Here is a 12,498-nt window from a genome sequence, read left to right as displayed (position 1 = left end):
AGTACTACCCCCTCCCCAGAGAGCCGTGAATCACTGCATTTACAGGACTGGGGGCGGGGATTAATGGGACGGGGCTTAACAAGTCCCACCCCCAGAAAAGCTGCAGAGAGCCTCGGAGTGGAGGCTCTAAAGGTAGGCAAGTATCTGTTTTCCTATATATGACTTAGGTCCTTGTATGGCTTATCTCCTACAGTGTAGCCTTTGTAGTGTGCCCAACATGGCTTCCTCACATGGGAAGCTTGTGGAGGGGAGGAAAAATGCATGGGCCTGACTGTTGAGTCAGGACCCTACTATAAACGTTAAGATGCTGCAACCACTGCATTTTGTGTAATCTACTTCAGCCAGGGCAATCCTACATAGTGCGCTCAAGATAGCTGCCTCACCTGGTACCTTTCATGGGTGGAATATATATTATAAACTGTGGAAGATATTACCCAAAATGACTGCACCAACCCTGTATTATGCTTATTGTCATTTTTTTTTTCTGTGTGGTTTTCTACTTGCTTTAATACTAACTCCTTTGTAAAATGTGTTTTTGTTGGGTTTGTGACATTGAGTCCTGCTGGATAAAATAAACTAAGGATAACATTATTGTTGCTTCTGGCAACAGTTTGGCTTTCTAATAAAGGCATCAGTCTCAGCACTAATACTCAAAATAATAATTCTACCACGTAGAATAACTACTACTAATAATGTTTTGTCTGTAGTAATTCCTGTATCACACACACACACACACACATTACAACAATGGGTGCATACAGACCTGGCGACTGCCCAGCTTGGAGGAGCAGCTGCTGGTACTACGGGATGGAGAGAGCATCTTCTGGGACACCCCCAGGTTCCGTTCCTCGCCCATTGTTAGTAATCAGTTCTCGTCTCAGGAAATGTAACAGAGACTCCCGTGATGCTCATTAAACGTAGGCAGTGGAACACCAGGTAAACACATCTGCTCATTCATCTTCTGTGCGCTGTGTACACATTCCCGTAGCACCTAGGGAGACAACCGGGACAAATGAACCAAGTCAATATCTAATACACCATATGTGCTTTCTTCAGTCTGTATCAGGTGATACAGTGTCATTGTAAATACAGTGAGGTGCTACCCAAAACACGATACGGGCGCACTATCAGCACAAACATCTTTATACTCTATTTAATGGCATTTTGTTGTTGCTGGGTTATGGGACAGATGGGAAATGCATTTATTATACACTCACAATTGTAGTAATACAGCACTATGACATGTAAATAGAAGTTAAAGATACCTTTATTTGACATCGAATTTAAGAGCATGTGAAGAAATGCACCCACTTATTACCCACAGTGACAGGCTGCAGCAAACTTTTAACAGGATAAAGTGCCATGTCCCACAACACAAGTCATCTCATACTCATTGGGGGGGGGGGCGCACACTGGGTGACACCAGAACAGTAGAGCAGCTCTGCTATTTTAGCGTTATCCCCTTGCCAAGGAGCGGTGATGGATGCGTGCATCATCCACTGTGCAGGTAGAGTCTGGCGGAAACTCAGCAGCTCAGAGTGCTCTACATGCCCCGTTATGATGAAAACAGGGTGTGACACTCAGTCCTGCCTCATATACGGCACACAACCGCGGGCATGGCTTAAAAAATAAGAGGCCACGTTAACCCTGGCGCATGTGCAGGATCGAATCGCATGTCAAGCAAAACTCATTTGATTTTCACTATATAAGACAGATCTGTACTATTTCTGTACAGGTCGGGTATCCCATATCCGGGCATCCCGTATCCGAATTATTCCAAAAACCGTGGTTTTTTGGAATAATTCAAATTTTTATTTTTTTTATTCCCCCCCCCCCCCCCCCTTAACCCTCTTTTAATACTTACCAAGTCCTCCGGCATCCACGGCAGGCCTTCAGCATCCTCTCCGGCGTCTCCAGCGGTCCCAGGAGTGCTTTGTGCGAGTGCGCGCCAGTGACGTCACCGGCGCGCCTGGGAACTTGCGCGAAGCACTCCTGGGACCGCTGGAGACGGTGCTGGTGGCCTGCCGTGGACGCCGGAGGACTCCATGGACGCCGAGGGACCATCGGGGACCCACCAGGGGCAGGTAAGTATTGCTAAAAAAAAATATTCCAAAAACCGGAATGCTCGTGGTCCCGAGCATTTCGGATAAGGGATACTCAACCTGTACTATATAGTCTTGCCCACACAGTCTATTTTTCTATCTGATATAGAGAAAACCGGACCACGCCATGGGATCGGATTGGCATCGAATGCGACTGAAAACCATTTGATTTCGATTCAATTTTGTCTATAGAAGTAAAATTTAATAGAAAAAAGCAGATGGAGCTTCTCTCATTCAGCCGTTTGATAAGGTGATGTAATAAACAACTTAAATATGTTATCCTTCGACTTGTCGAATGCCCTTAATGGACCTATATGGCCCTATGGAATAATATTTACATATACATACACAAATAAACCAGCAAGAATCTGTCACTCCCATATCAAAAACAACATGACCTCTATATATAGGGGGGCCTGGCACTCGGGTCTTCAGGCAAATGCTGGCGAAAGGACTCGCTCCGGTGCCCTCAAGAAGGGATGGGTACCTTGAATATATCGCTGTATATCAAAAGCGGCACTCGGAGACTTGGAAACAGGTGAAACGTGAGGATTACTTTTAAGCCATGTCCAGGCAACAAAGTAACGTTTCGGAGCTCGGCGGCTCCGTCGTGCATATTGTTAGTCTGACCACGGAGCCGCCAAGTTTCAAAACGTTACTTTGTTACCTGCACATGGATTAAAAGTAATCCTCATGTTTCTCCTGTTTCCAAGTCTCAGAGTACCGCTTTTGTTATACAGTGATATATACAGGTATGTATACATACATACATACATACATACATACAAGGGATTAACTACCATAGGTGCAAGGGGTGCAGCTGCTATGGGGCCCAGAGCTTAAGGGGGCCCATCTTTGCAGTAATATGTTTTATATACTTTTATCACCATCAGTTGCCAAATAGGGGGCCCTTACAAACTTTTGCTATGGGGCCCACAAATATCTAGGTACGCCTCTGTATACATACATACATACACACAAACAAATATATATATATATATATATAGTCACCCATATTATACTATACATTTATACATACTGTATAACCACATACATACATACATTGCATATACAGAAAGAGAGAGACTGTTCTCTTGTTTGCAAAAGAACACCGCCCCCACGGCCCACGCAATCACTGCAAAATTGACAGCAGGAAGAAAGGTTTATTAAACATGAAAGGAAAGAGAAATTATAGCAGTTACAGCAAGCCATAAAAACAGATAGTGACAAAAAAAACCCACACAAGATACCAGCTTCCATTTAAATTATAATAAAGCAAATGATACACAAAAAGTTATTTCAGGACCTGCTTGCCTAATATTGCCTGCGGGGGAAAAACAGATAAGTAGTACAGTTATAAATAGTATCAGCCTGAGACAGTATTAATGTAGTTTTTAAACTGAGAGCCGTAAGGCAGGAACAGAAGAAGAAAGCTTTAGCCATGAGATTTCAGAGTGGGAACCCATTGCCATGGAGATTAATATAAAGAGTATAAAAATAGGATTGTACCTATAAGGGTGTACAGCATGTGCACAGAGGTAGTTATACATAGAAACAACACACGTCATACAAAAAAGGACTGATCTTCAGGGTACACAGCATAAGGCAGTGGCTTCCATGGGGTGCCCTTGGTTGGTGCTCTAGAGTCATATTATTTATACGCCTTTTACATTGAGGCAATAACCCTGGTTATTGAGGTGTCGTGGGGTATTGTGAAAGCACCAAACCTATAACTTGAATCAACCAACCTAGCAATTCGATTCATAAGAAGAATTAGACCCGAGTTCCCCTGTGTATAATGGTGACACAGGTTTAGGGTGAAAGGGTCGGACCTGGGATCAAAATCCTGGGTTAGACCCAGCTTTGCGATGGTATTGCAGTGGTTGTGGCTTCCAATCATAACTGACGCAAAACCTGTCCCTCAACATACAACACAATTTACTGAATTGATTTTATTAGAAATGTTTGGGAACCAATGGCATAAGAAAGATAGACCACAGCTAAACTCAGCAAGTAACACAGCAAAGGGCAATTTTCTACCAATCTGTATTTCCAATTTGTTTCCTCAGTTATACAAATGTAACCCAATACATCTGTTTATGCGAGAAAAGGCAATATTGGGGCAGATGTATTAAGCCTTAACAAGAGATAAATACAAGGGTGATAAGGAGAGATAAACGTCCAGCCAATCAGCTCCTTACTGACTTTTTTCAAACACAGCCTGTAACATGGCAGTTAGCAGGTGATTGGCTGGACGTTTACCTCTCTTTATCACCCTTGCATTTATCTCTTGTTAAGGCTTAATACATCTGCCCCACTGTTTGTTAAAAATAGCTGAATTATGGTTATTATATCCTGATGTATCTTTGAAATACGTCTTCAAATATGTTATACTAGTAACAAGGCCAGGAGCATTTTAAATGACAAGAAAATGACCAGTCAAACGTATAAATCTACTCAGGACAGTGCATGATAACGTCGGGCCCCTGGAGATGTTATCTCAATTGGGGCCAGATGTATCAAGCTTCAAAAAAGTGATCAAATGGATAGTGAAAAACTACCAGCCAATCAGGTACTACCTGCCATGTCGCAGGACGGGTTTGAAACATGACAGGTAGGAGCTGATTGGCTGGTTGGTTAGCACTCTCCACTTTATCACTTTTGAAGCTTGATACATCTGGCCCTTTGCTCCCTGCCTTGTTAGTGGAGAGATACCACAGTAGGTTGCGGATGATGCAGAGATGAAGCATGGTGCAGACAGTAATGCCAAGGAGTGTATAGCTTTATGTAAAATGCACTGTGCCTTTTTTACAAACCTGACATGTCCTCTTTAGGAAAGTTAATAAACATTGGAATATGTTGTTGATGGAAGCCATGTTAAATACCCCCACCCCCTTCACCCCATTAATAATAATAATAAAAAAAAGACATTCTATTCATAAAGGCCGGGAATACTATCACTGGGTTCTTTATGTTCACCCACTGTGATGTCTGCAAAAATCCTAGTACAGAAAATAAACCTACTCTGTATTCTGTGTGTAATGAAATATGTGCAGGAAATATGTGATCAAAAATATTAAGGAACATTAAAAAGCAATATCTATCTTCTGCTCCGTATGTGGGACAGAGATTTACCAGACTGTCTTCTAGTATCCAAGACCTGCCCATGTCACTTCCTATCGGCGTTTCCTGAGTGATAACATTTTTTTAAGTGTATGGCGTATGTTCAATATCGTTAACGATGCGCTCCCGTGCTTGGTTACTGACCTGTGCATGCAGCACAATCTGACTACTGTATATCGCCAGTAACAGCATAAGAATTAGAAAATTGGTGTAAAAACTGTGCTTTGTTGACTTTTCAAACAAGGTGAAAAATGATAAATAAATACAAGTGTTTTCACGCACAGTACAAATCTTTTCAAATGGAGTGCAGGATTCTCATAGCCTAGAAGAATTCTGGCAGTAATCAGTTGTCCTAATTTAGAGAACAAAGATCACCAGCATAGTGCAATATGTTTCAGTACTTCAACAAATTATTAATCTCACAATACACTGACAAAGGAACAGAAGTATAAGCATATCACCACCGATTGTGGGTTCCACTGATTCAACCTTTGGCAAAAGTCCGCATCTAGTCCCAGGATAACATTTTGGGAGAGAGAGAGAGAGGGTGCAGGCTCCACGCTCCTTCACGTACTGCAATGCGTCCAGAGGTCCTCGGTTGTCAGATGGCTGGTGAACCATCTGACAACCGAGGATTTTCTGGACGCATTGCAGTAAGTGAAGGAGCGTGGAGCAGACACCCTCTCCCTAACTCTCCCAAATGCCATCCTGGGACTAGATGCGGACTTTTGCCTAAGGTTGAAAGTGTGGGACCCACAATCGGTGTAATGGCCGTGGGAGGTGCGATTTGACAGCAATGAAGGGAAATAAGCCCATAGACTCATGTACTATGCCCATACGCATCAGAAACCCGTCATCTTAGTATATAGGCGAAATGTAAACCAGAAACCATCCCAAACTCATGCATCTCTCTGGGTCCCTCAGAGCAGAAGATCTTGCTTTTGACAAAGGGAGGTATTCAATTAGACAAGAATAGGTCAAATTTACATTTGACCTATTCAATGTCAGCTCAGGTTTTCTGGCTTTCGGAATCTGAGAGTCAAACTCTATTCATTGGTATAAATGACCGCTGATAACGGCCATGATTCGACAATACAACTTTAACTTTTAACAAAGTCGAAGCTGCATAGCAGAGTCATGGCCAAAGACAGGTAGGATTGAATGCAGACTGCCAATACTTCCGACACGCGGAAATGTCTGCGAGATTGAATAACCCCAAATTCCTGATGTGGGTTACTAATCTCTGCATGATACCTAGGTTTCTTATAGATATCTCCTATCTTTATACTTTACACCCCCCCCCCCCAGCAATATATGAAAAGGCTTTCCAAGTAACAAAGCAATGCTGAACGTCTTCCAGGTAATTTCTAATAGGTCACTGTCTGCATCTGTCTGCTCAGTTCCCAGTAACGTCAGATCACACAGGATGTGTGCAGGAGGTAGAGCAGACCTCTCACTCTGCGCTACTTACATTTCCTTTACTTGGTTTTAATGTTTACTGAAAATAAGCCGTCGCCTGGACCACAAAGTATTTCCCACTGCTCTACAGCAAGATGCTCACATTGAAGGACACATGGGACGTGGGTTGTCAAAAATGTTTGAAGTAGGCTGAAGCCATGTTTTAACCCTTTGAGTGCCAATATCTCGTGGGGAAAAAAAAATTATCCACTAAAAATGCCAGCTTAGCTCACATTTGTTATATAAATTCAAATGAAAAAATGTTGTAAAAAAAAGAGAGTTAAAACTTCTTAATTGAGGTCGTTTCATGTGCATTGAAAACAGGGGTTTCCAGAGTGTTAGCATCTACCTTTTTGTACATTATATTTTGAGATCATCAAAAAAAAAAAAGTATATATCAAAAAACATTTAAGAATGAAAAAGATTTGGGGGATCATTGAGAAGCTGGTTGTTTATCAGTCTTCACTTTTTGAAACTTGATACATCTGGCCCTTTATGACGCTCCACTTCATCACTTGTTAAGGTGTAATACATTTGGGCCTATGTGCTTAAATAACACCATTAACAGTTTACATTGAAAAACGTTATGCTGCTATTGATGCCAAAAGTTCATCATGCACAAGGTCAACAGTGACAAAAACTCAAAAAGGTTGGCATGAGTTCTCTCAATTTTCCCAATGTGTGTACTGTTTCGCTCACTGTGCTTCAGGCCAGGTGCCTCGTTCTGCTACCACTGTGCTTAGCACACTTTACTGCCCCCAAATGTAGTCCTCTTCGATGGCAAAGTATGAAAACGTTCACAAAACAAAACAAAAAAAACACTCATGTTGACTTTTTTGTGTCGACCATTGCGATTTCGACCTTTTGACCATGTCAAACATATGCAGCAAATGTATATAGCCTCAGAGTTCGGCGGCTGTGCAGGATGCAAGAAGGTTTCTTTTAAAGGGGCCTCACCGGGCCGCCGAACGATTACATTTGGCCGATGGTGCCGACCTACCATACGGATTCCACCATTAATGTCGCTTTAGATCTATTAATCACTAAGTTTTCTATGGGAATCAAAAATACTAATCTATGCTCTGAGACTATGGTGTAAATGTACTAAGCGGCATGAGGCTTCCACATCTTTGACTGCTGGATTTAAAGGGGCAGTAAGCAAAATGCAAAATCAGGTGTGCGCTGTATCTGTGATTGCCTCTTTAAAATCGAGCAGACATGCGGCAGCTTTGAAAAGTGCTGGCTGGTCAATTTAACCGTCTCTTATTTATTTATTTCCTCTCTTGACAACAGTTAACAACTGTACAAGAATAATGCAGGAATACTACCCGTCCTAGATTCTTGGCTTGTCGGAACAAGCTGCAAATATTTTTAGACTGAATTTGAAGAAAGATTTCTAAATCCAAGCAGTGTTAAGAATAGGAACTCACCTTCTGTTAGGCATTTGTGTCTGTAGTCACTAAAGGATAGGATTTTTTTTTACAACAACTTGTATGGTGTTGCCTAGCAATATGTAAATATAGAAAAAATGTATACTCGCTATATGTGTTGCAAGCAATCGCAGCAGGCATCATGTTACAGAGTAGTGACAATGCTTCCCACATCGTGGTCTGCACAAACACAGAAAGCCATAAAACATGACCTGTGGGTGGGACTGCTGAGAAAGCCTGGTCTAATGTCTATAATGTACTGGCATAATCTCAGATTCCCAAATGTCACTTCACCATTACATTCTAGCACATAGGTTCCCAAACATGACCCTCAAGGCACCCCAACAGTCCAGGTTTTTAGGATATCCATGGTTAGGCACATATGACTAATACCCCTTTTACACCAAAATCCCTGGTCGGACCCTGGTCTTTGAACACGGAAGTTTCCAGGGTCGGACCCTGCTTCATACCCCATTTACACAGCACTTCAACCTGGGTCGGACCTGGGTCTGCACCATTTACACTGAACCTGGGTCAGCCCTGCTTTCCCCTATGGATGACAATAAAAATGTCAATTTTAGGACTGATAAACTGCCAGCCAACCTTCCCTCAATGATTTAAATAAAAATTAAAAGACATGAAAAGTTAGCATTGAAAAATGTTGGTTGGTTTATTTAGCTAAATATTTTTTCAAAAAGTTATATTCAGTGATGAAGCGCACATAGCGGTATAAAAGTGCAGCATCACCCATGTGCTCCCCCCAGTCCTCTGCCCCTGCAGCAGCAGTCAGTTGGTCGACCTAAAGATGGTTGACATACTGCAAGGTCCACATGGGACAAGGTCAACAGGTCATTAGGTCGACACAAGCATTAGGTCGGCATAGGATTTTTCACTGTTTAATGAGCCGACATATAACGACAGGCAGTATTTCATGCCCTAATATCCACTAGGGCAATGATGGCTAACCTTGACACTCCAGCTGTTATTGAACTACACATCCCAGCATGCCCTGCTACAGTTTTACTATTTGGCCATGCTAAAACTGATGCAGGGCATGCTGGGATGTGTAGTTCAACAACAGCTGGAGTGTCAAGGTTAGCCATCACTGCACTGGGGCATTGTGGGAGAATAAAATAATGTGCCGAGTGCATGGACACTTAAAACTGTGTCCATGTCGACTATGTCGACATTTGGGTAAAAAAAAAAAGCCAGATAGGGTTGTGGCAGGTCCACCTGTGGAGTGCCAGGTAGCAGCCTGTGTGCACTGTCCGCACGGGTTGCTGTCTTCTGCTGCTGCAATGCACTGTGGAACACATGGTACTGACTTACGGAAAGGCGTCCCGTGCTTCTGGTATCCTTTCAGCACTAGCCAGATGTCCCGACCTGGGTTGGGACCATTTACACCGCTCACGACCCAGGTCCGACCAGTGTTCAACCCTGGTCAGGACCTGGGTAGGAGACCAGTGTCAATGGACCTGGGTTGGTCCCATTTACACCAACACTGACCTGGGTCCGACCTGGGTCCGACCTGGGTTTTTCGTTGGTGTAAAAGGGGTATAAAGTAGCACCTCAGCCAGTTTAGTTAAACCAGGCATGTCCAAACTATGGCCATCCAGCTGTTGTGAAACTACACATCCCAGCATGCCTTGCCATGTATTCCCTAATAGCAAAACTGTGGCAAGGCATGATGGGTCTTGTAGTTTCACAACAGCTGGAGGGCCATAGTTTGGACATGCCTGGGTTAAACCATCTGTGTTCAAACAGAGATACCCCTAAAGTCCTAAACCCTGTACATTGAGGATTGCTTTGGGAACCTCTGGTTTAACATATGTGTGCTTGAGTGGAGATGGTTAAATCTAATTGACTGTGAAACTAATTAAGTCACCTGTGCTTAAGTCTGGAGTTCCTTAATACCTGGACTGTAATGGTGGAGTTTGGGAACCTATTTTTAAGGCTGCAAATCAGAGCTGACTCTAGACATAGGCATTGTGGGCAAAGGCCTAGGGGCATGCCAAGCATAGGGCCAGAGGGGATTTGGGACACTGGGACAGCAGTGACAGTGGATGCTGCAATCAAAGCTCAGCTCCAATTGGGCGGAGAAGCTCATTCTGTACTGCAATTAACACGCCCATTAGAGAACTGCTGTAAATGCCCAGCTGGGCCTTTGCGGAGCTCATGAGTTACACCTACCGGCTCAGCCTCCACAGCAAGAAGCTGGGAAACGCGCTGTGGCAGACGTGGCTGTTGTACCTCTTAACAGTGAGTTTTAAGTACGTCAGCTCAGCAAGTGTGAGTGGTGTCTGCTGAGCTGACTGCGCTGCAAGGGGTTCTGAGCTGGCTGGGTGAGAGGTTATGGGTGTTTCTGGCTGTGTTCTGTGGTGATGGGTGACTGGGGAGGACATGCTGTGCTGGGAGAGGGGCGCGGACAAGCTGCGCTGGGAGAGGGGCGCGGACAAGCTGCGCTGGGAGAGGGGCGCGGACAAGCTGCGCTGGGAGAGGGGCGCGGACAAGCTGCGCTGCAAAAGGGGCGCCGACAAGCTGCGCTGCGAGAGGGGCGCCGACAAGCTGCGCTGCGAGAGGGGCGCCGACAAGCTGCGCTGCGAGAGGGGCGCCGACAAGCTGCGCTGCGAGAGGGGCGCCGACAAGCTGCGCTGCGAGAGGGGCGCCGACAAGCTGCACTGCGAGAGGGGCGCCGACAAGCTGCACTGCGAGAGGGGCGCCGACAAGCTGCACTGCGAGAGGGGCGCCGACAAGCTGCACTGCGAGAGGGGCGCCGACAAGCTGCACTGCGAGAGGGGCGCCGACAAGCTGCACTGCGAGAGGGGCGCCGCCAAGCTGCGCTTGGAGATGGGCGCTGACAAGCTGCGCGGGGAGAGGGGCGCTGACAAGCTACGCGGGGAGAGGGGCGCTGACAAGCTACGCGGGGAGAGGGGCGCTGACAAGCTACGCGGGGAGAGGGGCGCTGACAAGCTGCGCGGGGAGAGGGGCGCTGACATGCTGCGCTGTCAAGAAATTTTGCAACAGATTGAATACCCCCTAAATGTGTAACACAGCTGAAGAGAGCCGCCAATCAGGATGAAACTGCTGTAGGACACGATTGTACAGCATAGAAGTGGTCTGACAGAACATGCAACCAAGGTTATCACACAAACATACACACAGCCCCCTGTGGAGAGAAAATATTTTCCAATCAGTTTCAAAATACAAACCTAGAGCGCGTCTCTCTCTAGTGCACAGGAGCACTAGATATGACAAAGTTTTGTCATCTCACACCCTTCGGATTTCTCTTGTCCAAACCGCAATTGGATCACTGATAATGGTCAATTTTGTGAAGAGGACAGAAGAAATTTTCTTTACTCACTTTAGTTTAGTGAAATAGAACCATGGAGGGGAAAAACAGATAAAATCAAAAATCGAAAGATTTCACTATAAATATACTCCGCAATAAGGAAGTGAGTGAACGGCCCATAAAAGAAGACAGCTTTGCAACACGCTTGGTTGGTAAAGTGACATCAAGTGCCATCTAGTCCTGTATCCTTATCTTAAGCTTATTTTTAACACAAATACCAAGCCAGAGGATAACCAGGGGAAAGCCTGGTTCTAGCCTTCTCTAGAGCCAGAAAAGGAGTAAGCTTCAGTTCAGAGGAATTGTGGGGAACTGGTGAGGGTGCCAGCCACTGACCATCTTACTATCTCACAATGGCTAGCCCATCTTAGATGCCTTCGCCTGCCACTCTCCCTACACAATCCAAAGAGAACACACCACCGGTAACTGAAACATCAGTCGTCAATGGTTGCTCCATATAGGCGGTGGATAATGCTTCTAGGTTGCAGGAGACAAATATATATTCCCTACCAACAGCTGCAATGGTTATCTAGGTAAGTTATATAGCAATACCTTGTTTTACTGTAATGCAAGGGGTATGGGTCATTGATACCCCATTCACACCAGAAATGCAGGGACAAACCCGGGAATTCAGTTGCCGGGACAAGCAGGGACATTCCCGGGTTTGGACCTATTCACACCAGAAATGTCCCTGCATTTTCTGGTGTGGGAAGGGGGCGGGAAGGAGGCCGGCAGGAGGTGGGGAGGAGGCGGGCAGTCGGCGGGATGGCGTCTGGCAGTCGGTGGGCAGAATACTCACCCCGGTTGCTGGTCCTCTGCACAGGCCAGGGATCCACACAGGCGGCGGCGCAAATGACGGGACAGGCGGCAGATGAAGATGACGCAGCTCTCCGGCGCCCTCACTGCCGCCGGAGAGCTGCGTCATCATCATCCACCGGCTGTCCCGTCATTTGCGACCGCTGCCTGCATTAATTCCCGTCGGACAGGACACGGAGGACCCGGCAACCCTGGTAAGTATACCCTGTACCTTTCACACCAG

The 12,498-nt window shown here is 45.3% G+C and overlaps 1 protein-coding gene across 4 annotated transcripts in view; it reads right to left on the bottom strand.

The window, feature by feature from the left end:
* OSBPL3 (oxysterol binding protein like 3) overlaps positions 1 to 12,498 on the bottom strand; it is a 173,994-nt gene that overhangs the window by 80,059 nt on the left and 81,437 nt on the right. For all 4 annotated transcript variants that reach the window (XM_083189186.1, XM_083189189.1, XM_083189188.1 and 1 more), the window contains exon 3: positions 764 to 991. In XM_083189186.1, coding sequence (XP_083045312.1) covers positions 764 to 856 — 93 coding nt within the window. In that variant the 5' untranslated portion in view covers positions 857 to 991. The remainder of the gene's footprint in view (positions 1 to 763; positions 992 to 12,498) is intronic.

This window comes from Crinia signifera, chromosome 5 (genome assembly GCF_055691185.1).
Source record: "Crinia signifera chromosome 5, ASM5569118v1, whole genome shotgun sequence".
NCBI lineage: Eukaryota > Metazoa > Chordata > Amphibia > Anura > Myobatrachidae > Crinia > Crinia signifera.
This window is presented reverse-complemented; position numbering and strand designations above follow the sequence as displayed.